At 36.9% G+C, this 22,052-nt stretch overlaps 4 protein-coding genes across 4 annotated transcripts; 2 read left to right on the top strand and 2 right to left on the bottom strand.

The window, feature by feature from the left end:
• Window positions 1-709: 709 nt before the first annotated feature.
• Window positions 710-3,845, bottom strand: LOC137952049 (probable xyloglucan 6-xylosyltransferase 5). Its single transcript, XM_068799116.1, has 2 exons — window positions 2,050-3,845; window positions 710-1,054 (listed from the first exon to the last, which is right to left on the bottom strand). The coding sequence occupies exon 1, from the start codon at window positions 3,418-3,420 to the stop codon at window positions 2,089-2,091; it is 1,332 nt and encodes a 443-aa protein (XP_068655217.1). The 5' UTR covers window positions 3,421-3,845; the 3' UTR covers window positions 710-1,054; window positions 2,050-2,088.
• Window positions 3,846-7,586: 3,741 nt separating this feature from the next.
• On the top strand, window positions 7,587-10,505 carry LOC137952050 (uncharacterized). Its single transcript, XM_068799117.1, has 3 exons — window positions 7,587-7,779; window positions 10,128-10,192; window positions 10,265-10,505. The coding sequence occupies exons 1-3, from the start codon at window positions 7,722-7,724 to the stop codon at window positions 10,454-10,456; spliced, it is 315 nt and encodes a 104-aa protein (XP_068655218.1). The 5' UTR covers window positions 7,587-7,721; the 3' UTR covers window positions 10,457-10,505.
• A 2,357-nt stretch (window positions 10,506-12,862) lies between these two features.
• Window positions 12,863-14,101, bottom strand: LOC137951206 (ethylene-responsive transcription factor ERN1-like). Its single transcript, XM_068797792.1, has one exon. It carries the CDS (start codon window positions 14,099-14,101, stop codon window positions 12,863-12,865), a length of 1,239 nt encoding a protein of 412 aa, XP_068653893.1.
• A 3,275-nt stretch (window positions 14,102-17,376) lies between these two features.
• Window positions 17,377-17,811, top strand: LOC137951205 (uncharacterized). Its single transcript, XM_068797791.1, has one exon. The coding sequence runs from the start codon at window positions 17,377-17,379 to the stop codon at window positions 17,809-17,811; it is 435 nt and encodes a 144-aa protein (XP_068653892.1).
• The last annotated feature ends 4,241 nt before the right edge of the window (window positions 17,812-22,052 follow it).

The following is a 22,052-nucleotide window of genomic DNA, read 5'->3' as shown; positions in this document are numbered from 1 at the left end:
ATGCTTAGATAGCCTTAACTTTTTCAAAGAGAACCTCCTTCCACCTGAGAAAGAACAAGAGAATGACCATCTACTAAGACAAAACCTAGGTCTGTCTTTAGAAGGAGACCATCAATCACCCACCCGTTTATTCACACCATAGATAGGTGGAATTTCCATTTTCCACCAGCATATGTGCCTCCCTTTTTATAATATTTAAATCTTTTTTCATAGCTTGCCAAGCTCGAGAAGAGCTCTTTTAGGGTTGTTTAAAGGATTCCATAAATCTGGGTCAGACTTCTCTCATCTCATTTGGCTACTGGACTTGTTGTATGAGATTCTTGAAAGTAAATTTAACATAAAAACCCAGGTTTACACCTGTGCTTCTCAACCCTAATCTCCTCTACAGGCCTAACTACTGTTCATTTTACAAGGTGGAGTTTTTCCTTTCTTATTTGATCAATTTTTTTCATGCATACGCTTGGAACAGCAACCAAGAAAGTGGTCCTATCCCAGCGAGGACCAGTTTTCCCCGCATGGATAGACACAGGCGCAGTTTACCTTCTAGACTACACTATGAATATTTTATATGCTCCCAGTTGATCTTAACTGGAGGAAGATCAATCCTGAGCACTTTTGAGAATCAAATATTTCATCAGTGAAAGGTTGAAACTTAACACAACAATTCCCCTCAAACAACAGAAAATAGAACAACAAGAAACAGATCAAATTACAAAATTATGCAGAGATTTAAAATTAATGAGAATATGTGGAGATTTGATGAGCACTGTCGTCCACAAAACTGTACCAAGTTATTTGACATCTTCTGTGATTTAACTAGCCAAAGGAACATATAAAAAAATAAAAAACTTAAAAAATAAAAAAACTGGGCAAGAGTTTCTCTTTCCCTTTCAAAAATATGAGAATATTTAGCAATATAAGCGACTTTGAGTTTGTTAAATGATCCACCTTATCAGCAGTAAGTATTTTGTTGAATTGTATAAGATTCCAAAGAGTCTGATATGGGTTATATATCTGCAGTTCAAATCTGCTGGTGTTGGATTTCCATGATACCCTGAAGAATGTAGCAATGCAGCTTAGCTTGATTCATCTGAAGCATGCATCTTACTACTCAATAAACTGAATAACCAAAATAAAATGAAAACAGATGTCAAGCAAGAATAACGAACATCTTCCTTTTTCTTTTTTTTCTCCAAATGATAGGCAAGATCGTAAAAGTAAAGTTCATCAAATAAAGCCCTTGCTTCCTGATCCTAATCAAGATCCATTGCACTGCTTCAAAAACTAGTGCAGGAAAAGCAACAGGGCTGAATAAATAATAACAAAAGAAGTTAATCAGACTAACAAGAGTAAAATAAATAAATAAAAACATCCTAAGAGATTGTTTAAAGACTTCAATTTAACCAAAACACTAAAGAGGCCATTCGTTTCAGCCACACAAACCAGTTGCTGCATAAAGAAAAGCAGTTCTGTTGCAGCTGAATATGCTAGTATTTATACGACAAATCTTCTGATTTTTAACAAAGTATGACTTGAGTTTCAACACATCTCTTGAACTCAATGATTCAAATCGATAACATTCATACTGATAATATTAATCAACTAGGATTTATTAATATAAAAAGACCCACTAATTTGAAACAATTAAAATGCAACAAGACACCTTGGCATATTATTCCTTAGTTCTCATTAGACAACCACGCAAGATCACTACCTGTCCTGGGTCTTGGATATTATTTCTAAGGAAGAGTAAAACCATTTTGTGAATCCTGTCTTTAGAAAAAGCCACGAAATTAAGTAATTAAGAACTATTGACAATGAAGAGGAGAACATAAAATGAAAACAAGCAAGCAATTTTCATGATCCCAAAACGCATCACCATCAGCTTGAAATACATGGAATGCTACAGTATTTTCTTGAATTATGAATCTGTAGCAGAAAATTGTAATTCCCGCATATAAAGTACCATAAACAGACAATGGAACATGAATAAAACAAAATTTAGTAACTTTTGAAAAAAGATGAAATTTCCACCTAAAGATCACATACCTTAACAGCATAGCATATGAGAAGCAATCAAAACCCAAATCATTGTTTCAGGGAGACACTACCGAAAACAGGATGCCTTAGTTTAAGGGTGTCCTCAGCCTCCAAAGGCGCCGCAGTCTCGTTTCTAATCCTCTTAATCTTGGGCGTAAGCAATCCTCTGTGTTTAAAACCGTAAATCTGAAGCACCTGGTTATCAGCGAAATTGAATGCTCTTTCCATGCTTTTTAGGCACCTCTGCAAAGGATAATCCCCGTAGGAACCACATGGCTTACATCCTACGAAGTGTGTCACAAATGGCCACCTCTCATCCCCAAGACCAGGGTGATACTTCTCAAGCATCACCTCGAACTTGTCAACCAGTCCAACCCAGTAACCATGTAGATAATACTGGTTTTCAACAAAAACCTTGTCAAACCATTCATCCTTCTTCGTGATCAAGAGATAAATCAAGGCAGATTGATCGTCAGCTTCAAATTCTGGTCGCCCATCCAAATACGCAGTGAGTACCTTACCAGCCTCGTCACGAATTGGACCCTTTGGTCCCATTGGTGCCCAAGCATCCAAAAGGTCCAGCGACCACTGACAATTGCGAAAAAGGAAGCTCCCGGTGTTAAGCGCGATCCACGAGTGCTTATCGAAGAGCAAGTCGGGGTATCCATGAAGCACAAAATTGTAGTTTTCATACTTCTGAAGAGGGATCTCGAAGACTATGTCGGTGAAGAGAGCGTCACTGTCCATCCACCAGATCCACTCAACTTCCGGATGCGACAGTATCAGCCGGCGAATCAAAGGTAGCTTCGCCCAGTATCCAGCGAGCTCTTTGTCCAAATGCGCCATATTATAGATGATCTCAATGCCGTGAATTCTGCAATAGTCAATCTTATTCTTGATAGCTTTCAGCAAGTAGTGATCTCCAATGGCGTTGTCGCAAGGACTGGGCGGCGATCCGGTAACTAACAGAATTCGAGGCTTTCCCCTGACGACATTCGGGAATTGCGGATTCAGCGAAAGCCACTGCCGCCGCTGCTCGTCCCAATCAGTGATCTTAGGCCCCAGCGTGTAGGTAACATTAGGGTTGCTCACTTCCACCTCGTCGGGATCATTTGGGTCGCCGCCTTCTGATCGGATCTCGCGCAAAATCCGTTCCGTCTCTTCAATGATCCGTTGCTCATCGTTCTCGACAGAACCAGCCGAGAGGTTGCCGACGCCAATGGTGCCTCTTAGAACAAGTATAGTGACGAAGCCACATAGGATGGTGATCTTAACGTTGTTGAATGTCTTCTGGATCTGCCGGCCACGAACCCCTCTTTGTGCCACTCTTGTCGTTGGAAGTGCCCCTCCTCTCTTCACGGCGAATCCTTCTTGCCCCATTTCTGGCACGAAAATAACAGATCCCTTCAGCTCCTTTTATCTCTTTCTTCCTTCACAGATCTGAAAGATATTCCCTCAAATCTTTACCAGAGGAAATCCACCTAGAAATCTTCCGTACTTGGCATCCACATACAAATTATCCGACACAGGCAATCAAATACTTAAAAAATCTAGTCCAAACTGATGGTAACAGAGTAAAAAGGCTTTGGGGAATTTTCCTCCCCAGCTGCAACGCGGTAGAGCTGAGCTGAGAGACATCCGTTATCGGATATCAGGCAGGAGAAGAAGAAAAAACCAAGAAAAAGACAGAAAATGACAAAGTAACAATTTTTGGACACCTCAAGATGGACGCAGTTCTCCTTCCCTCGGGCCGGAAAATGAGAAAACATCGCCTCTACAACTGATGTCGTCGGTGAATTCAAATTAGCGTGTAACGGACGTGCGTTTATTTTTATTGTGGGCTCACTTGCTACTATGTTGATAAGAAACCACTTGTGAAGGTCTTTATCTTTTTATTTTAAAAGTTACAAGGAAAAGGTTATGAGGGTTGGAATAAGAAGTTGTTAGGCTACAAAAAAAGCTTCAATTTGTAGGAGATTTTTTGCCAATAAGACCAAGACTTTATAAAGTAATTGTATGTCAAAAGAAAGATATGTGAGTTTATTTTCTGACCCAATAAATTGTTTATCAATTTGATTTTTCAAGAGAGAGATATAAACATCGAAAGAATCAAAGGTCAAGTTGGAAGCATTTTTCTTCATCCAGTTCTTGTTTATGATTGACATGTTTGATATACGATTAGGAGTTTTTGAATTAAAAGAGAGAGAGAGAGAGAGAGAGAGAGAGTTTAAGTTGAGTTTCCTCCTACATCCTCTTTGCCTCTTCTAATAATGACAAAGTCTAGAATTTGCGGATTACAAAGTCTTATTTTCTGATTCTAAATTCTAAATATATATTTCTTTTTTGAATTTCCTTAATTCCATAATTTCTTTCCTGAATTTTTTTCCAAGTTGGTCAAGTTGTGTTGAAAAACAACTACCTTATATGGGAATATTATTTTTAAAAAGGATTTATAATTACGTTCCATCTCAAAAACTTTCCTTATTGGAGTTTTTCTTTTAAATCTCTTCAATCATACATATTCGTAGAGAATTTTTTCTCTTTTTTTTGAGTCAAACCTGGTCATTTTCACCCATCTATCGGCTTAAAAGTGCCTTCTTATTTGGAAGTATGTTGCATTGTGTACCTCTTTCTATTTGAAGTATGAGAGCTACTATTTTTTCACACCCATAACTCCTCAAAGTACTTTCTTCAAAAAAAATTGAAGTTTATTTTTATCATTGGGTTAGGGGTAACTTTTCTTCTATCACCATTATTTTGTGCAAGTTGGCTCTCTTGACAATGAATAAAGAAATCCCCAACTTGAAGGGGAGAAGTTGAACAAGAAGTACAAGAGATAGGTAATCAACAATGAAGAACTATACATGTCGTGGTAATAAAATTTAATCAAATTTTATTCTGATAAGAATACCCAAGTAAGAGAGAGAGAGAGAAAAGATGAAGATTACAAGAAAGATGTGAATAAGAACAAGATGAATCAAAGTAATCAAAATTTCGCAATCATAGCCTTCTTGTTCCTCTAGAGACCTATTAGCAGTTTGTTCTCAAATTGATTAAATCTACTAAAGAAATCTACTATTAAATATGTCAAAGTCAATTAAAAATGCTTGAAGAGGGGGATCATTTATTGCATTTGCCCCTTGAGCATAGCCTTTTAAATATATTTTAACCATAAAAAAGGGGATAATGATTAAAATGCCAGTTGGCATCCAAATGCAAAAAATAATGTGTTTCTACCAACTGATAGCATCCAAATGCCAACCAGAAATTTAAATACTCGAGAATGAAGTCATAGTAGTAACAACAACAACAACAATAACACTAACAATGTTCAAATGCTCGGATGCATTCAAATGGCCAAGCAATCTGAAGATATGACAAACATTCAAATGCCATTTAGCTGACATTTTATGATAGAAACAAAGAGCTAAGGAGACATTCCAGCATCCGAATGCCCACTCACCGGCATTTGAACACTAAAGCACAACCTCAAGTATGTAGAAGAAGCAATAACATTTGACTAGTCAAGTAAGATTCTAATGCCTACGAAAGCACAAGAAGAAAAGGCATTTTATTGCCACCTTCCATCCAAATGTTGATGCCTAGAATGTTGTTTAAGAAACTAGAAGTTTGATCTATCTAAATTAGGTCTCTAATGATAAATTTTCCAACAAATTAATGATTAGTTGTTCAACAAATTAATGACTTGGTATACACTTGTAATCTATATTCTAAAATCAAGTAGTTAAAGGCTTAGTTAAGTTGCTATTCACAGTGGGCATTACGATTGCTTGTACTTTTATTTGTCCGTTTCTTGTAAATTTGGTCCATTAAAAGGTAGTATTTGTATTTGAATTGTAAGCAAGTAACCCTTTCATGTACTTAGTCAAGTCTTCTGTGGACTAAGACCAAATCTTCAACTAATATATTTGGGCTAATTTGTTGCTATAAAATCTCTTTATAGGTTTAGACTTGTGTAGTATAACATTGTTGTTGTAAGTCCCTTTGTGATCATAGTGATAATTTTGGCCTTTTGTGGTATTTGAATTGTAAGTGTTGTTAAGCTTTAGGGTTTAGGGTGAAAACACTTTGGGAGTAAATGTAATATTTGGAGTTTGGGTGGTGAATCACTATAAATCAATGTGTTCATTGTGGTGTTTTATTTTATGTACATTGAACACTATTTTCAAAATAATTTGTAAATAGAATTTTAAATTAAGAAAAAAATAGACATAGCCCAACAAAAAAATTAAAATTAGCAGTAAAGTACATAAACCTTTTATCAACCGACCCCCCCGGAGACAGATTCTTCCTCTCATGCAAAAGGGGTCCCACTAATTTTTTACTTAAATTAAGGTATTTTTACAATATATATTGTTAAATTAAATTAATAGTTTGGTCATAATTATCTAAATTTTGAGTCATTAAATTCAAATTTCATGGTTAAATTAAAAAAATACGGTGTATCTAAGGTTAGATAGACTTAGGTAAATAATTTTTTTTTTAACAATAGAGGAAAAGGTGACTGGACTCAAGTTCAATCGACTTTGGCTGTACCCAATATTTTTTTAAAAAATTATTTTATTTATAAGAATGATATTTATTATATTATAATTATTAAATACTATTATTTCTTGCTACTATTAAAAATAAAACAAATAAGAAAAAGTCTTGTACCAACATCAACATGAATGTATGAGTTGATAAATTAAAGTAAATTAAATTTTTAAGTTGTTAAATTAAAAACTATGTGTATCTAAACTTAGAAGAATTTGCGTCTATATTTTTATTTTAAAATAAATATAAAATAAAAAAGATGGCAACCTCAAGAGAATTCAACACTGAAAAATAGTAAATTTCAAATGAATTTTGGGTATTTACATTTTAAATCAACGTGAAGCGTAGGTGTAGTTTGATTTTTGGGCATAATTCTTCAACTTGTCGGTCTCAAGTAAATAACCAGTAAAAGTGAATTAATTTTTTATGGTAGTATATATAATGGAAAGTGCAACATAAAATAATTTTTTTTTTAGTATGCACATGATAGATTTAATTTAATTTATAATTTCTATTAATAAAATAAGATAAGTAAGTAGAAAATTAAAAATATTAAATTAATTAAATATTAAAATTCAATATTTATAAATTTTTACATTTATAATGTTCAAAGCTTAATGAAATTACTTTTACAATATCTAAATTCTTACTCTTACATTAATAATTAAATATAATATAAAAATTTATAAATTGATATAAATAAATAAAGAGGGTATTTTATTATATAAAGAAGAGACACTTTGGGAAAGAAAAGACGAAACTCCACTCTTTTATATCCACACTGGCGATGCATGGCGTCGTGCTCCATGCTTCATTCTGATCTTGAGAGGGCTCGTTTTCCACCACCCGCCAGCATTTATTCTTCATACTCTCCCGGTTTTCTGCAACACCCTTTGTACAGACAAAAAGATGACGAAAATAAAAGATGGCAACCCAATCCCACTTCCGCTCGTCAAAGATCTCGTCGTCCACTGGGATTCTGGAGGACTTTGGAGCTCTTGGGTAAACCCCATCTGCGTTTCGTCATCCCTGCTTTGAAGTGTTATAAGAAGGGATACAACTTTCTGGGTTTGCAGAGCTTGTGAAAGATACTATTTAACTGAAATCAAAACGTTTTTTTGCTGATGGCTGTGGCAACAGTGGTGATCTTGCTTGCTTTGTTCTCTCCAACGTTCTGTTCAGGTATATCATTTTTGAATCCTGCCTCAAGTAATAATTTGCATTCACGATTTAAACGTATGCAATGCGAGTTATTTTTCTGCGTTATGGGTCTAAAATGAATTTGTTCGACTTGATTAAATGCCGTATGATAGGAATTTTTTCTGTTCGCATCATCAGCATGTACAAATACGACAGTCTTCTGTTGCCGAAAATGTAAATACGGCACTGGCTTCAGATATTTATGTTTTTAGCACTCAAGCCGTTTGATTTTCTCGGAATATCAACCATCTCATTTGGAAAACAAGACGAGAACTTGAGTTACTGTAAGTATTACTCATTCCAGCTGAAATTGCCGAGGGAGCAGAGGGAGCAGATAAGTCGATCTCAGGGAGTTTCTGGTTGTTTAGCCCTAAACCTCATGGTTGGATCACTCATCAACTCTGCCACTGGAAAAATCTATTTTTTTTCTTTATTTGTCTTGAGTCAGTTACTGTGCCAACTTGTTTTCTGGCTAGCAAGGGGCTTAGATTCTTTACTTGTTCCACACAAATGGGGGAGTAAGGAGACCTTCTTTTACGCCTCTCTAGTTGTGCTTCCTTCATTGTGACCTAAAAACATGACTATTTTCCCTTTTTTTGTTTCTTTTGTTTTTATTTTTTTCTGTTGTTATTTTGGATCAGAGTCTAAGCATTTCATTCCCGGATCCATCTTATTTTTTATCTATAATTTCTGCTTCTATATTGATACTTAAAACCAGTCAGCTTCTTGAGACCCATGATACTCCTAGTATGCTCTGTTTATGGACTCCTGACAAGTTTTTTTCATCAATTCACAGTGAATGATAGGTTGTTGCAAAGTACTGTTAGTGACTTTAATTAAACTTTGAATGAAAATTTACAGTCAATTTAGACAAGGATTAAAAATGAACTATGGATTTAACTTTGGATGAATTAGTCTTCAAAACCAATATTTTTGTAAATAGTCCACAAACCTCTCACACAACGTAAACGTATTAGTGCTCCTTCAATGGCCTTACTGTTGTGAAGTTGGGTCCTAGGCCCATCCTAAAATGACTTAGCCAATTTAGGAAATCTCTTTCCCAACTAATAAACTCAAAATATTTGTATTCACTAATACATGTGGGACGATTCCTTAACACTCCCCTTCATGTGTAGGCTCTCTTTTGTAGCTTTACATGTGGATAATTTGGGTGGAGGCCTACATATGAGTACGTGCTCTGATACCATGTGAAATTGGGTCTAAGGCCCATCCCAAAATGAATAATCAATTTAGGAAACCTCTTTCCTAGCTAATAAACTCAATATCTTTTTACTTACTAATTCACGTGGGACTATTCCTTAACAATTACCTTGTGCACTTCTTTCTAATTTTTTACTTAGCAGAAATTTTATCCGATTGCTTTCTTCAAGTGCACTAACTAGATATGCTTCTCTCTCTCTCTCTCTCTCTCTCTCTCTCTCTCTCTCTCTCATGATTCTGCATCAGGTTTTATATCTCTATCCCTTTTTTTTTTTTTTTTTAAATATTTCTCCTTCTCTGTCTCTCTTACTGATTTTATGAAAGTTTTCATTTGTGTATTTCATTTCTCTATGGACAGATTTTTCCAAACAAGCTTTTAGATAGATAAGTTATTATACTGGTTGTTGGGGCTAAATTACAATACAATAGCTCCTTGATATTGCAGCTAATCCTGGGATCTTCTATTGTTAGGAAATTATGGACTGGTTACCTGATTACTTGATATACAGCATGGCTCATGAAGATACGAAAATTTCACTTAGTTAATACCATTAATATGAGCTTACCCAATCATAAATTGGTTGGCTACAGTCACTACTGGCCTTAGATATAAGTCAAATTATTCAATACAAATGAACAAAAAAATGGTGTCTCCCAAGAGTAATTAAGTGAGCTAAGAGAAATACTCTTATGTTTTTTGTGGTGCTGCAATGTGCTATTCATTTTTCTAGAAGAGATCCTTTCAAATCTGTGCAATTCTACATTATTGCCTTCCACTTTAACTGAATCTCTGCTCTCTGGCATCTGGTAAACGTTATTATTTGGGTATACCATTGAGCAACCAACAAGCATTTTGAGGTTGGTATTTTACTCATATTTTATTATCGAGTAAAACCTTTTCACAACTGCCCTGTTAAGTAAAATATTGAAAATTTTTAAGTGGGCATTCCAAAGCATTTTACAGAATCCTCTTTACAAGTCCACCATTTACCGTCCTGTAAATAATGGAGTTTCTTCTACTTTCTGTTAAACTACATTTCATGCACTGACTGTCCACTATGAGAAGGCTAAACAATTCTAATGCTGAAGGTTTTTGCTTTTTACTTCAGTTTCTGTTCCTCAGAGCTGTGGAGAATGTCTGTCACAACCAGACACACTCATAAGGAAGTTGAAGGTGCAAATTTTTCCTGTATATTTCTCCACTACTTTAGAGAACTGTAAAAATTATAACTCAGTTATGCCACAGGAGACTGTCCATGATCTGAGCGGCACCTCTAAGAAGGACAGGCATGAAGTTATTTTTGACGATTACCACCTTATTGATCCTGCTCCAAGTTCGAAGGCAGCTATAAATACCGGGCCGATTGAGCATGGTACTCCTCTAAGGCCTTATATTCCTCAACCTATGCCCCCAAGTCACCCAAAAAATGTCCCGTAGAGGGTGGTCATCTTTTCATCTTTCAGTCTGGAGTGGTCAAGTATAAAAAGCTCGGGTTTGGCTGATTTGCTGGAAATTCTCTATTGTAATAGTTTTAATGTTTAAATATTTTGTCCACCGATAATCCGGTTTGCTGGCTTTTGAATGGTTCTCAGCTTCTGTACTATTTAGTTTCTGTGCCTAATATATGGGTAAAGTTTTCAGCTTCTTCTACAAGTATCTGCTTCTTTTTTAAAGTACTTTCAATAGTGGACAGTATTCTTTGAAGAATGTCATTTTCATCTTAAATGGCTGGCTTGCCTGCTTTGTTTCTTTTCCTTGCATATGGCTTGAATTTCATTAGAAAGACGGGGCGAGCACTTATATTCGACCCCATACATCAGAATGACAAGCTGAGAAGCACGAGGATGGGAGGGGTCACTTCGAATGCCAAATAGTTCAGCTTACTTGGTTCATAATGACAACATTCATTTGAAGAAAAAGAAGTTATCTTATGAAGGTTCTGAAATCTGGAAGTAGGTGTCTGTGCAGCTTTCACTGAGAGTTGCAATGAATTGCTGGGGTTTTAGTTGGCTAAGGTAGCTGGATTCGTTGCCACAACCAAGTTCTCGTATTTATTTTATTAGTCAGCATACAGGGTTTGTTTTATCATACTGAATAATTACCAATGCAAGGGGATGTAGAGGAGTAGTTTTGCTATTAGGAGAAATACAGGAAACCCTAAGACCTGTAAGGGGCATGTCCATAGCGAGCCACTAAGCAATTAGTCTATCCAAAGAGGTAAGAGATTGTTAGAAGTAATAATTTAATGTTTACTTAGTCATCAAGCCTTCTCTCTCTTTCTTACATGTTCTTTTTCTTTTCTCTTCTCTCTGGTTTTCTCTCTCTTGGAGAAGATATGTATCATATACAATACAACACAACAGGATCAATCAACCTTTGTAAGCACAATCGGATTTAAAAGGCATAATTGATCAACCCCTTGGGCATGATGGATTGTACAAAATGTTATAGGTAAAAGTTATAAAACATGATTGATTAACCTATGTAGGCATGATCGATCAATGAAAATCTTGCTAAGCTAATGTATAAAACATGATTGATAAACCCATTACAGTATGATCATTCAATCTGCTATAAAAGCATAAAAATCACTTTGATTGATGGTATGATCGATCATAAGTCATAAGAACTTTCAAAAATAGTCATTGGAGGTTGATTGATCTATCAATGAAAAAGTATGATCGATAAACTCTTTTGAAGTAAATTTTTGTACAATGGTATAAAACGGTTAGTTTCGCTAGGAAACCTATATATAGGGGCCCCAAACTCATCTTTTAACATTCATTAAGTATTTATCGGTAAACCTAAGCCTTTGAAGAAATATTTTTTCAATGCAAAATTCTAATTCTACCCTTTTACAAGAGAAAATCTTAACTTTTACAAAATCTTTCAAAATTATTTTGCATTTCTTAGCATTCCTAGTTTCTCTACAACTCCACATACTTCATTCCACGTGCTTAAAGATCGGAAGTTTAGATCTTACTAAGAGAAAATTGTCTCTCCAAAAAAATGCAATTTTTTTTTAAATTTTTTATTTCTTTAGGAGGTTATTTAGAATATTTAATTCTAGAAGGAATTGTCTTGTAGAGTGGGAATTTAGTTTTATGAAAATTGTTTTACGAGAGATTTTGGATACGTCTAAGTGGGTAAAAAATTCTTTTTATATTTTTCACTACTAGAGTTAGATAGTCATCGGTGATTATCATTAGGGGAGCATCGAAAACAAAAATTCTTTGCTCTTTGTGATTGTGTATATATGCTTTTAATTTATACTCGGTCATTTAATTTGATCACACTAAAATGCTTAATTTTAAATTTTATTTTTAATTAACCACCTCTTCAGATGCCGCCCCAACACAAACCACAAGTCTTATCGTTGAGAGGAGTCCTCTCCATCCAACGAATATATATTGTCGAGTTTTTAATGTGATTTGGAGGTCATCTGTCATCCTTTTTTCGCAGTTTTTCTATGATTTACTGGTACTTGACCAACTTTTGCAGTCATTTCTTCCTCAATTCAACCTCTTCCCAGCCATCCATGGTGAAACTTGCTTTAGTATGAGTGAAAGGGCATATTTGATGATCAACTGGTTCATTCATGTTTGAATGTATTTGTGTTGAACATCAGTTAAACAGTTGAGAAAACAAGTGAGAGGTAGAAATAATTCATTAATAAACAGAAATAATTGAATATTTGGTAGAGGCTTTCCAGAAGAACTAAACCATAAGGAAAAGAAAAGAAAGTAATGTGTCAAACGAACATACATCTCATATGTTGTTTTGACAACAATGGATGATTCTCTTTCTATGGGGTTAAAAGATGGAGCAGGAACTAGCTTTCTGCTATATGACAACACAGATGGGAGGGAGATCAAGTGAATTCCAAAGGGATGATTCACCTCCATCGTTTACTGGGCTTGTACTGTTAGAATCGACTTCAGTTGTCATGGTAGTTGTTGCAGAAGAGGATGGAGAACCGCCTTGAATGGAACTCTCCATCTGAATCTCTTTCCCCTCTTCTCGTTTCTTAGCACAGATGCTACTGAGGTTACCCAAGAGATCAGACCCTCGTCCCCTTCCGCCTGCAATACCAAGTCTTATCTTCAAGCACTCAGAGATCCCACTGAGAGCGTATAACGATGCAGAAAACTTCCTCTCGTATTTCATTCTCTTCATAGCATCTCCTAGCACGGATGGCTCCTCACCAGCGATATCCTCCTCTATGGGCTCCACTATCTCTTCTGCAATGTCGAATGGAGAGTAATAGCTACTGGAACCTGCCAAATCAATAAATTGGAAATCGAGGGCTTCAAGATCTGCTCCGTCTTCAGCTTCCTCTTCCTCGTGTGCTTGCCTAGAAGAACAACTAATGGCACTGGAGTTTTGACTCGTCATTTCATTCCGATCACCTTCAGAATCTTCTCTTGCATCTCCAAGTTGTTGCTCCATGAATGAGAGATTTATGCTGCTGCCACCAATAATAGAACCAGTGGCCGCAGCAAAAGAATTGTTAGAGACGGCTGTATCCCCAGCATAATCTAGAAATTCGGAAAATTGGGTGTCATGTTCTGCTCCAAATACGTCTCTCATGAATTGGGTTTGCTCATCTTCGTGTTCTTCTTGCACTGATTGCTGGTTGAGATGGTTCACAGGAAGAGTTGTAGGGGTAGAAGAAGAGCCTGAAGAAGCATTCCTCGCTTTGAGCCTAAGCAGAAGAAGGTTGGAAATCTTTGAGGGAAGGGCGGGGGCAGATGTTGCAGAAGATGAGCAAGGCCAGAAATTGGTACGCGTGTTGGCTCCACGAAGCAAGCAAGCAGCTTCATCGTAAGCCCTGGCTGCTTCTTCTGCAGTATCAAATGTGCCAAGCCATACCCTTATCTTCTGAATGGTGTCTTTAATCTCCGCCACCCACCGCCCCGATGGTCGTTGCCGGACTCCCACGAACCGCTTTCTAGCTCGCCGCCCACCGCTCAGAGCCGCTGCCGTCGCCTCCTCCTTCACCACTTGATCCCAGCCTATAGCGCTTTCTATCCCGTCCCTGTCTTCACCTCCTTGATCTCCAGCCTTTCTCTTTCTCACCATGTTTTCCGAATTGATCTCTGAATCAAACTCTATGCTAGCTCTGAAATTCTCTCTCTGTCTTCCTGTGTTAAAGGACAGGGAAATGGGATGAATTTATAGACGTGGGGAAGGAAGACGCTGGGATTGAAGTGGTCTTAATGGCTTGTTTTGTCCTCCTTGTTTTGTTTTATTTTCGGCTTCTTCTCTCAACAAATGGAAGCTTTTTCTTAGACGAGGAGAAGGTGAACACAAAGACGGGTTTTCTACTTAAAATTTAATTTGACTTAGCTTTTGGGAGATCGTTTCTTCGTTTCCTAATTCATATTCTTCTCTGCTTAAACATTTGATTATTGATACAGACTTGGTCCTGTGAGCTCTTGTAGTTTTTTTTTTTTTTTTTTTTCAATTATAATTGAGCTTCTTAATTCAAACCCATATTTAGTTTAATATTTGATTCCGAGTGCAATCAAGAGCTTCCAATGGATGTCAGATTTTCCATGTACAATACATGTAGAAAGGCTTATTTTGGCCACATCTACGAATTAAAAACTGCATAAAATCAAAATCACCTCGAATGATTAACCACTGATTAAAAATCACATAATCATGATTATGCTTTTGTCGTTGCTGATGGAGGAGAGATCGACTTCCCCAAAGTCCCACACCCCCACTAATAGTGACATAAAATGGGTATCTAGTGTTTGTTTTCATTTCCCACTTAGAACTCGATTTTTAATGGCTCTAATCCTACTGTGAAAGTCTCTGTATCGCCTTCTTGTATTTCGAATCTCACATAAAGCTCCGTTCATGTATTTCTCCCACATACATACTTTCATTTCTTGTACTCACAAGTGCAAGATTTGTCAAGGTGAGTGGTTGAACAATGTTGAAGACAAGATGCAAAGAGTTTTCCAACTTCCTTTCATCTTCCTCCGGTCTTTTGGTCTTGTTTAGTCAGATGACAAGAAAAAATATTTTCAATTTTAAAAGCCCAACAGTTAGTTCTTCTACTTGAAACAAGGAGAATCAAATCTAACTAGATGAGGCTGGTGGGATTTGTAACACAAGAAAGAGGAGTCTCTGAAGTGAGAAGAAATAGCAGGGTGTATGGTGGGGAAGAAGGAAGACTATAAAGGTATGAAGGTTGAGTGGTGCATAGGTTGAAAGTGGTACGCAAGGGCGGTTTTGATGTATATGTAGAACGATTGGAAAAGTAGTTTTCTTAAGTGGTAGATGGGTTGGTTGAGGCAAAGGTTAGGGGGTGAGAAGAAGGGGAAGGGTGACTTGGGAGAGAAGAAGAATATTCATGAGCATAGATAGGGTTGGGGGACTGTGTATCTGCTTTATCAGGTGTAGAAGGGGAGGGAGGTCAAGAGCTTTGCTTGTCCAACTGAGCCAATACTATTTTCATCATACAACATCACCTTGAACTGAGTTTTCAACTTAGAAATGTCATCATTCAACTGGTGCAACAATGGCTTCCTTCTTGTATTGAACATTACTGTGGTCTAACCTGTTAGGGACTAAATAGTTTTGTTCTCTAACCTAACTCTTCTACTCTCTTTACTCATGTGGCTTTATTGGGGAGAAGCCTCCTCCTTCAACCTTACAACTTGTACTCTCATACTTGAGTTAAAAATACTGATTTACAATAAAGATACTTAGTGAATAAAATACTAGACTCGATCCTACTGGGTCCCATGCAGGGGCAAGGCTATCTTCTTCTTCTAGCTAACATCTACAACTCGTTGGAGCTCTTTGGGACTGAGACAAGGGGTTCGTAACAGTTCTTCTCTACAGCTATTTCATGACCTGCATACAATCATCAACAGCTGTAAAAACTGAAGACCATGGTGCCATGAATCCAAAACGGTTCCATTCATTAACTTATTAGCCGTATCGAGGATCCGTTCATGCTCGATTTTTTTCCGGAAAAAGCTAAAAAATAAGCAACTACAAGTAGCAGCAGGCAAGAATACATTATTGAAGAAGGTAACCATATTTGATGTGACGAGAAGCTGCATAAAATCACAGGTGATTCCTTTTATGCGTGTCTTGTTCTGTTGTTTGCTCCATTGATAATAACACCACGGAGCATTCATCGAGGTCAATACCAAACAACAGCAAAAACAACCAACACACGTCGGAAGAGAGATAAAAGAGTGATTTTCGATCACTCTTTAACCTCAATACGCTCTACCCCTAGTCGCCGGTTCCTGATTTTCGATCGATAATGACAGGCATTGAAGAAATCGTCTCATCTTCGAGATAAAGATTAAGAAATAAGAGATGGTCATGTCATTGCTGAAGCTGTTATCGAATCTTTTGGTGCAAGTGAGAGAGAGAGAGAGCATATCGGGCCGCTTGTCAAAAGTACGTTTGGCTCTTGTTTAACTCTTCGTTTTAATAATGCTTCTCTGGTATTTTGACTTGGTAAAACGGATTAAGAAATCCAACCAAGGATGGGACACGAAAAGCCACTCTGGAGTCTCCACTTGGAGGGATTTTAGCTTGACTAAGATACCTCTGCTCTCAAAAAAATTATTCTTTGGTTACTGTTTAAGGCATTTTAAGCAGATTAAAGAAAGAGTGGCATTTCTTTTGTATTTCTCAGCATATGGCAAGATGAAGACCCACGAACAGGATAAGAGTACTTGGGATCGACATTTGGGATGTATTTCACGGCCAACACTGAACTGTTTAAACATATAAAAATATGTCGAAAGAATCGGGTAATTCTTCTGTATCTTAAATGATTTAGGTTTTTGAAGATTTATATGATATGAACTATGAAAATTTCTCATGGCTATATATCTTCATTAACATTCTCATATAATATGTAGTTTTATTGAACTTGGCACAATCAATAACTTGGCGGGGTGATTAGGTTCGATTGAACTCGACATCAACCGAGTTTGAGTATGATGATATAGGATGATGTCATTATTATTTAATTTTTTAAAAGTGAAAGAAGCATTGAGGTAGATCGTCTTCCCCTCGTGAAATTCCCTTTGTGTTTTAGTGTCCTCCCGAATTTTTTCTCATGTTAGGAACATTTCACTATGCAGACAACCAATTGATAAGGATATTATAGAATATAGGAAAGATGAATAATATTACCGTAATTATTATTGATCAGGTGTAATCTATTTATAGAATTACACAGAGAGATTGTAGGTGATTAGGACTCTACAATTTGAGTCTATATCTAATTCAAATACTAGTTATATTTATCTCTATCATTATCTTTATATATATCATTATATTTATCTCTATCTCTATCATGCCCCTGCAAGATGGAGCTCCGAAAGGAGAGTCCAATCTTGATCTTCAAAAAGAATATTCTTGGAAGTGGTTTGGAGAGAGCAGCGGCACTCGAGGCGGCTGGTGCGGACGGAATTTCATCATCAGGTGGCAGAGCAGCGGCACTGGAGGCAGCTGGGGTGGATGGAATCGCATCGTCTGGTAGAAGAGCAATTGCACTGGAGGCGGCTGGTGCGAACGGAATTTCATCGTCAAGTGGCAGAGCAGTGGTACTGGAGGTGACTAGTGCGGTCGGAATTTCATCGTCAGGTGGCAAAGTAGCGACACAGGAGACGGCTGGTGCGGACGGAATTGCATCGTACGATGGAAGAGCAGTGGCACTGGAGGCGGCTGGTGCAGACAGAATTTCATCGTCAGGTGGTAGAGCAGCGACACTGGAGGCGGCTAGTGTGGACGGAATTTCATAATGAAATGACAGAGCAACGACACTAGAGGTGGTTGGTACAGAGGGAATTTCATCGTCAGGTGGCAGAGCAACGGTACTGGAGTCGGCTGGTGCGGATAGGATGAAGAGGTTCTTGATTGAGTTTTTTTTTAAATAAAAAGAATACCGCATGTGCGAAATTCACACGTGTGAAATCCCATGTGCGAGTTCGCGTGTTGCGCACGTACGTGCGCTGGACGGCACGTCCAATGGGGGGAAATAATTTCCCCCCTTAACTTAGGTTGTCTCTGTGCTGTCGAGACAGGCAGCGGGGGGCAGCGCCGGCAGACTGGGGGCGGTCGGCGCTGTTGCAGGAGGGACGAACGGCGGCAGCTGAGTCATCCTTATTCCGGCGGTAAATCGGCAACGAGAGAAGAGAGAAGGAAGATCGGGTGGTTCTATGCGGCGCCGATTGGCATTGTGGCCGGAGGGGCGAACAATGGCGACAGTGATGATGACGGTGAGACGGAACGACGGTGTTGGCGAGACAAAATCGCGACGAAGACTGCGTTGGGAGAGATAGTTGGAGAGACGACAGGTTCAGCTGGGGGGGGAGAAGTGTGTGTGGCACCGGCAAGCTAGGGGCGGTCGGTGCTGTGGTTATGGCGTAGTGGTGATGGTGACTTGATCAAGGAAGGAAGAAGGGTTTTGGCAAGACGGTAGGTGGCGAAAGTGGTTATTCCAGCTAAGGGAGGAATGGATGGCAAAAGGCAAAGAGTCAGACTGGGGTTCGGATTCGGTGGGAGAGGTAGTGGCGAAGGCGGCAGGGGCAACAACCGTGGTGGTCGTCGGTGACGGTTTGGGGAAGTTAGGCAGTGGTGACGGTAGAGGCAACGGTGGTGGCTGAGGCAGCAACGACTGCGAGGACAATCGACGGTAAAGATTTTTTATTTTTATTTTTTCAAAAATTCCTCTGACGAGATTGCAATGGAGAAAGGGAGGGGAAAACACTAGATATGGGCGGTGGTAGTGGGCTGCACGATAAGGATTTCTAATGACAGCAGACTGGTTCTGATTAATCGATCGGAAGCTCTGATACCATATAGAATATAGGAAAGATGAATAATATTGCCATGATTATTATTAATCAAGTGTAATCTATTTATAGAATTACATAGAGAGATTGTAGGTGATTAGGACTTTACAATTTGAGTCTATATCTAATTCAAACACTAGTTATATTTATCTCTATCATTATCTTTATATATATCATTATATTTATCTCTATCTCTATCAGATATGTCTATTGGTTTGACTATTGAACCGATAAAGTTTTCCAGGTCAATTGGGTTTTGACCTATTTTTGTGACTTATTTGGAGGTTAGTTTGTGCTATGATTACTCAACCAGATATTATGTTTGTTGTTGTTGGAGTGGTTAGCCACTTTATGGAGAATTATTAGAAGATACACTTAAGCTTGTTTATAGAACTGAGGAGTTCTTGGAAGGCTTGATATATAAAACCTATGATTCTATTGATGTGTTTGATCATTTTCATGTGAATTATACAAGTAATGGCTATTTTTCTTTTGTCATCTTGTGACTCCTTACCCTCTCACCCTAGAATTCCACCCCCCTTGGAACCCTAATTCCTCTAGTCCCTTTAGTTTCATTGGTTCACTAGTGCTTATCCTAGTACTCGGCCAAGAGAGTGAGAGAGGAGAGAAAGAAGAAGAAGAAGAAGAAGAAGAAGAAGAAGAAAAGAAGAAGAAAGAAGAGAAGAAGAGAAGGACGGCTATGGGGAGAGAGAGAGAGAGAGAGAGAGAGAGAGAGAGAGAGAGAGAGACCAATAATGACAAAGAACCTAGTTGTCAATGCAAAATTTTAGGCAGCTGCAAACAAGTTAACAATTCTACAATTTTAGCTTTAGAACAACAATTAGATAATAATATTGTTAAATTAGATAATAAGCTCTTCTGTTACGAAGAAATAGATAAAGACTTAACAGAAGTTTCAATACAACACTCCCAAACTTTTCCTGAAGCAGTAGCACATACATGCTTAGTCCAAGTTTCAGTCCAACCACAACCAGAACCTTATATCCAACTGTTCCCAAGTCCACATGATTATCCAGAAGAAATAATGGGAGAAAATGAAGACTTCGATGATTGGATAGAACGAATGATAGACCTAGATTATACCTTTTTAGATACAGAAAAACTTTATTTAGAAATAATTAATGTCCATCATAAAGATAAACAACACTTACTGTAGATCATAGACAAATTAGATCAATTAGAATATTTTGGAGAAAACCCTTTAAAACACTGGGAAAATAACCATATACAGTGCAGATTAGAATTATTAAACCCTAACTATATTGTCAAAACAACCAATATAGAAGCCACTAATCTAGACAAGGAAGATTTCAGACTTCATATCAATGAATTATTAAATTTAGGAATCATTAGAAAATCTATAAGTCCTCATAGATCAACAACTTTTATAGTCAGAAAACATAGTGAACAAAAAAGAGGAAAATCTAGAATGGTGATTAATTATAAAAGATTGAATGATAACACTATGACAGATAACTATAATATACCAGACAAGTCTCAACTAATTAATAGAATTCAAGATAAAAGAATATTTAGTAAGTTTCATTGTAAATCAGGATTTTGGCAAGTAGAAAATGCACCCTGATAGTATAGAATGGATAACATTCACATGTCCAGAAGGACATTTTGAATGGTTAGTAATGCCTTTTGGGTTAAAAAATACTCCAGCTATTTTTAAGAGAAAAATGGATAATATATTCAAAAAATATGATACATTTGTCCTAGTATACATAGATGACATATTAGTGTTTAGCAAAACCATTGAAGAACATATAAGACATTTACAATTATTATTAGCCACCTTTATGCAAGAAGGAATCATTGTTAGTAAAACAAAAATCGAATTGTTTAAAGAATATATAAAATTCTTAAGAGTAAATATAGGACAAGGTCAGATAGAACTACAAGATCATATTTCTAAGAAGATATTAGAAATGCCAGACGATTTATCAGAGACAAAACAACTCCAAAGATTTTTAGGATTGGTCAATTATGCCAGACCTTTTATTAAAGACATAGGAAAAATTATTGGCCCTTTGTATGGAAAAACTTCTCCAACATGCCAAAAATTCTTTAACCAAGAAGATAAAAAATTGGTTAAAAAGGTTAAAGAAAAAATCCAGACATTATCCAAATTAAAAATGCTTTTAGATTCAGATTATCTAATCATAGAGACAGATGGTAGTAATCTTGGATGAGGTGGAGTCCTTATAGCCGAACCCCACAAATATAGTGAAAAAGAACAAGAAAAAATTTGTATCTATGCAAGTGGAAAATTTAAAGAAAAAGGAAACATGAGTAGCATAGATTCTGAGATTTTAGCAGTAATTTATTCCTTAGAATCTTTTAGATTGTTTATTATTAATAAACAAGTATTTACCTTAAGAACAAACTGCAAAGCTATAGTAAAATATTTTCAAAGAAGCAAAGAAAATAAGATAAGTATGAGAAGATGGTTAAACCTTGTTGACATTATTACAGGTAATGGGTACAAGATTGAATTTGAACATATTAAAGGTAAAAATAATAGCCTTGCGGATACTCTTAGTAGAAGATTTTTTGACACACATATTATGACTAATTGAACAGATGGATTTTCCAAACCACGGCTCTTCCAGACCATCTTCCTCCAAAGTCAATAATTATGGACAAGAATTTTTCAACTTTGGTAATCAGAAATTAGTAGTTTTTCCAAAATCTAATATTACTTTTAATACTTTACCAAGTATTTCAGTTACAAAAGAAGAACAATGTTTATTAGATAACTTATGGCTTTCTTACCAGAGGATTCCCAAAGACCAGAAATATTTTTTAGCTAGCATTAACGAACTTTCAGAATATTTTTCACAGAAAAAGAAAAGTTTTAATTTTTATGTTGTTTTCCAAGGTCACACTCGAGGAGTCTTTCATTCTTGGATAGAAGTTGTTGAAAGTATCCAGAATTTTAAAAGACCCATTGACAAAGGCTTTAATAACCTTCAAGAAGCACTAGAGGCAACCAAATTAACTATTGGCACCAATTATTACATAGCCCCTTCCTTAAGACTTATGAGAGAAGACCAAGTATCCTACGGTGTTGCCAAGGATACAAAAAGAATTATATTTTGTGACCATTGTGATACCCTGGCCAAGACTATTCAAAGACTCAATGAGAAGAGAAGATTATT

The sequence above is a fragment of the Aristolochia californica genome, unplaced genomic scaffold (assembly GCF_029961685.1).
Source record: "Aristolochia californica isolate CCGP_79_NKW_82.1479 unplaced genomic scaffold, dmAriCali1.0.hap1 SCAF_15, whole genome shotgun sequence".
NCBI lineage: Eukaryota > Viridiplantae > Streptophyta > Magnoliopsida > Piperales > Aristolochiaceae > Aristolochia > Aristolochia californica.
Note: the sequence above shows the minus strand (reverse complement) of the source record. Positions and strands in the feature narration are given on the sequence as shown.

Excerpts from the sequence above, each read along its gene's own strand:
- LOC137952049 (XM_068799116.1), bottom strand. The coding sequence starts at position 3,420 with ATGGGGCAAGAAGGATTCGCCGTGAAGAGAGGAGGGGCACTTCCAACG.
- LOC137952050 (XM_068799117.1), top strand. The coding sequence starts at position 7,722 with ATGGCTGTGGCAACAGTGGTGATCTTGCTTGCTTTGTTCTCTCCAACG. Across the intron at positions 7,780-10,127 it reads CTCTCCAACGTTCTGTTCAG|TTTCTGTTCCTCAGAGCTGT; the intron begins GTATATCATTTT and ends TTTTTACTTCAG. Across the intron at positions 10,193-10,264 it reads CACTCATAAGGAAGTTGAAG|GAGACTGTCCATGATCTGAG; the intron begins GTGCAAATTTTT and ends GTTATGCCACAG.
- LOC137951206 (XM_068797792.1), bottom strand. The coding sequence starts at position 14,101 with ATGGTGAGAAAGAGAAAGGCTGGAGATCAAGGAGGTGAAGACAGGGAC.
- LOC137951205 (XM_068797791.1), top strand. The coding sequence starts at position 17,377 with ATGGAGCTCCGAAAGGAGAGTCCAATCTTGATCTTCAAAAAGAATATT.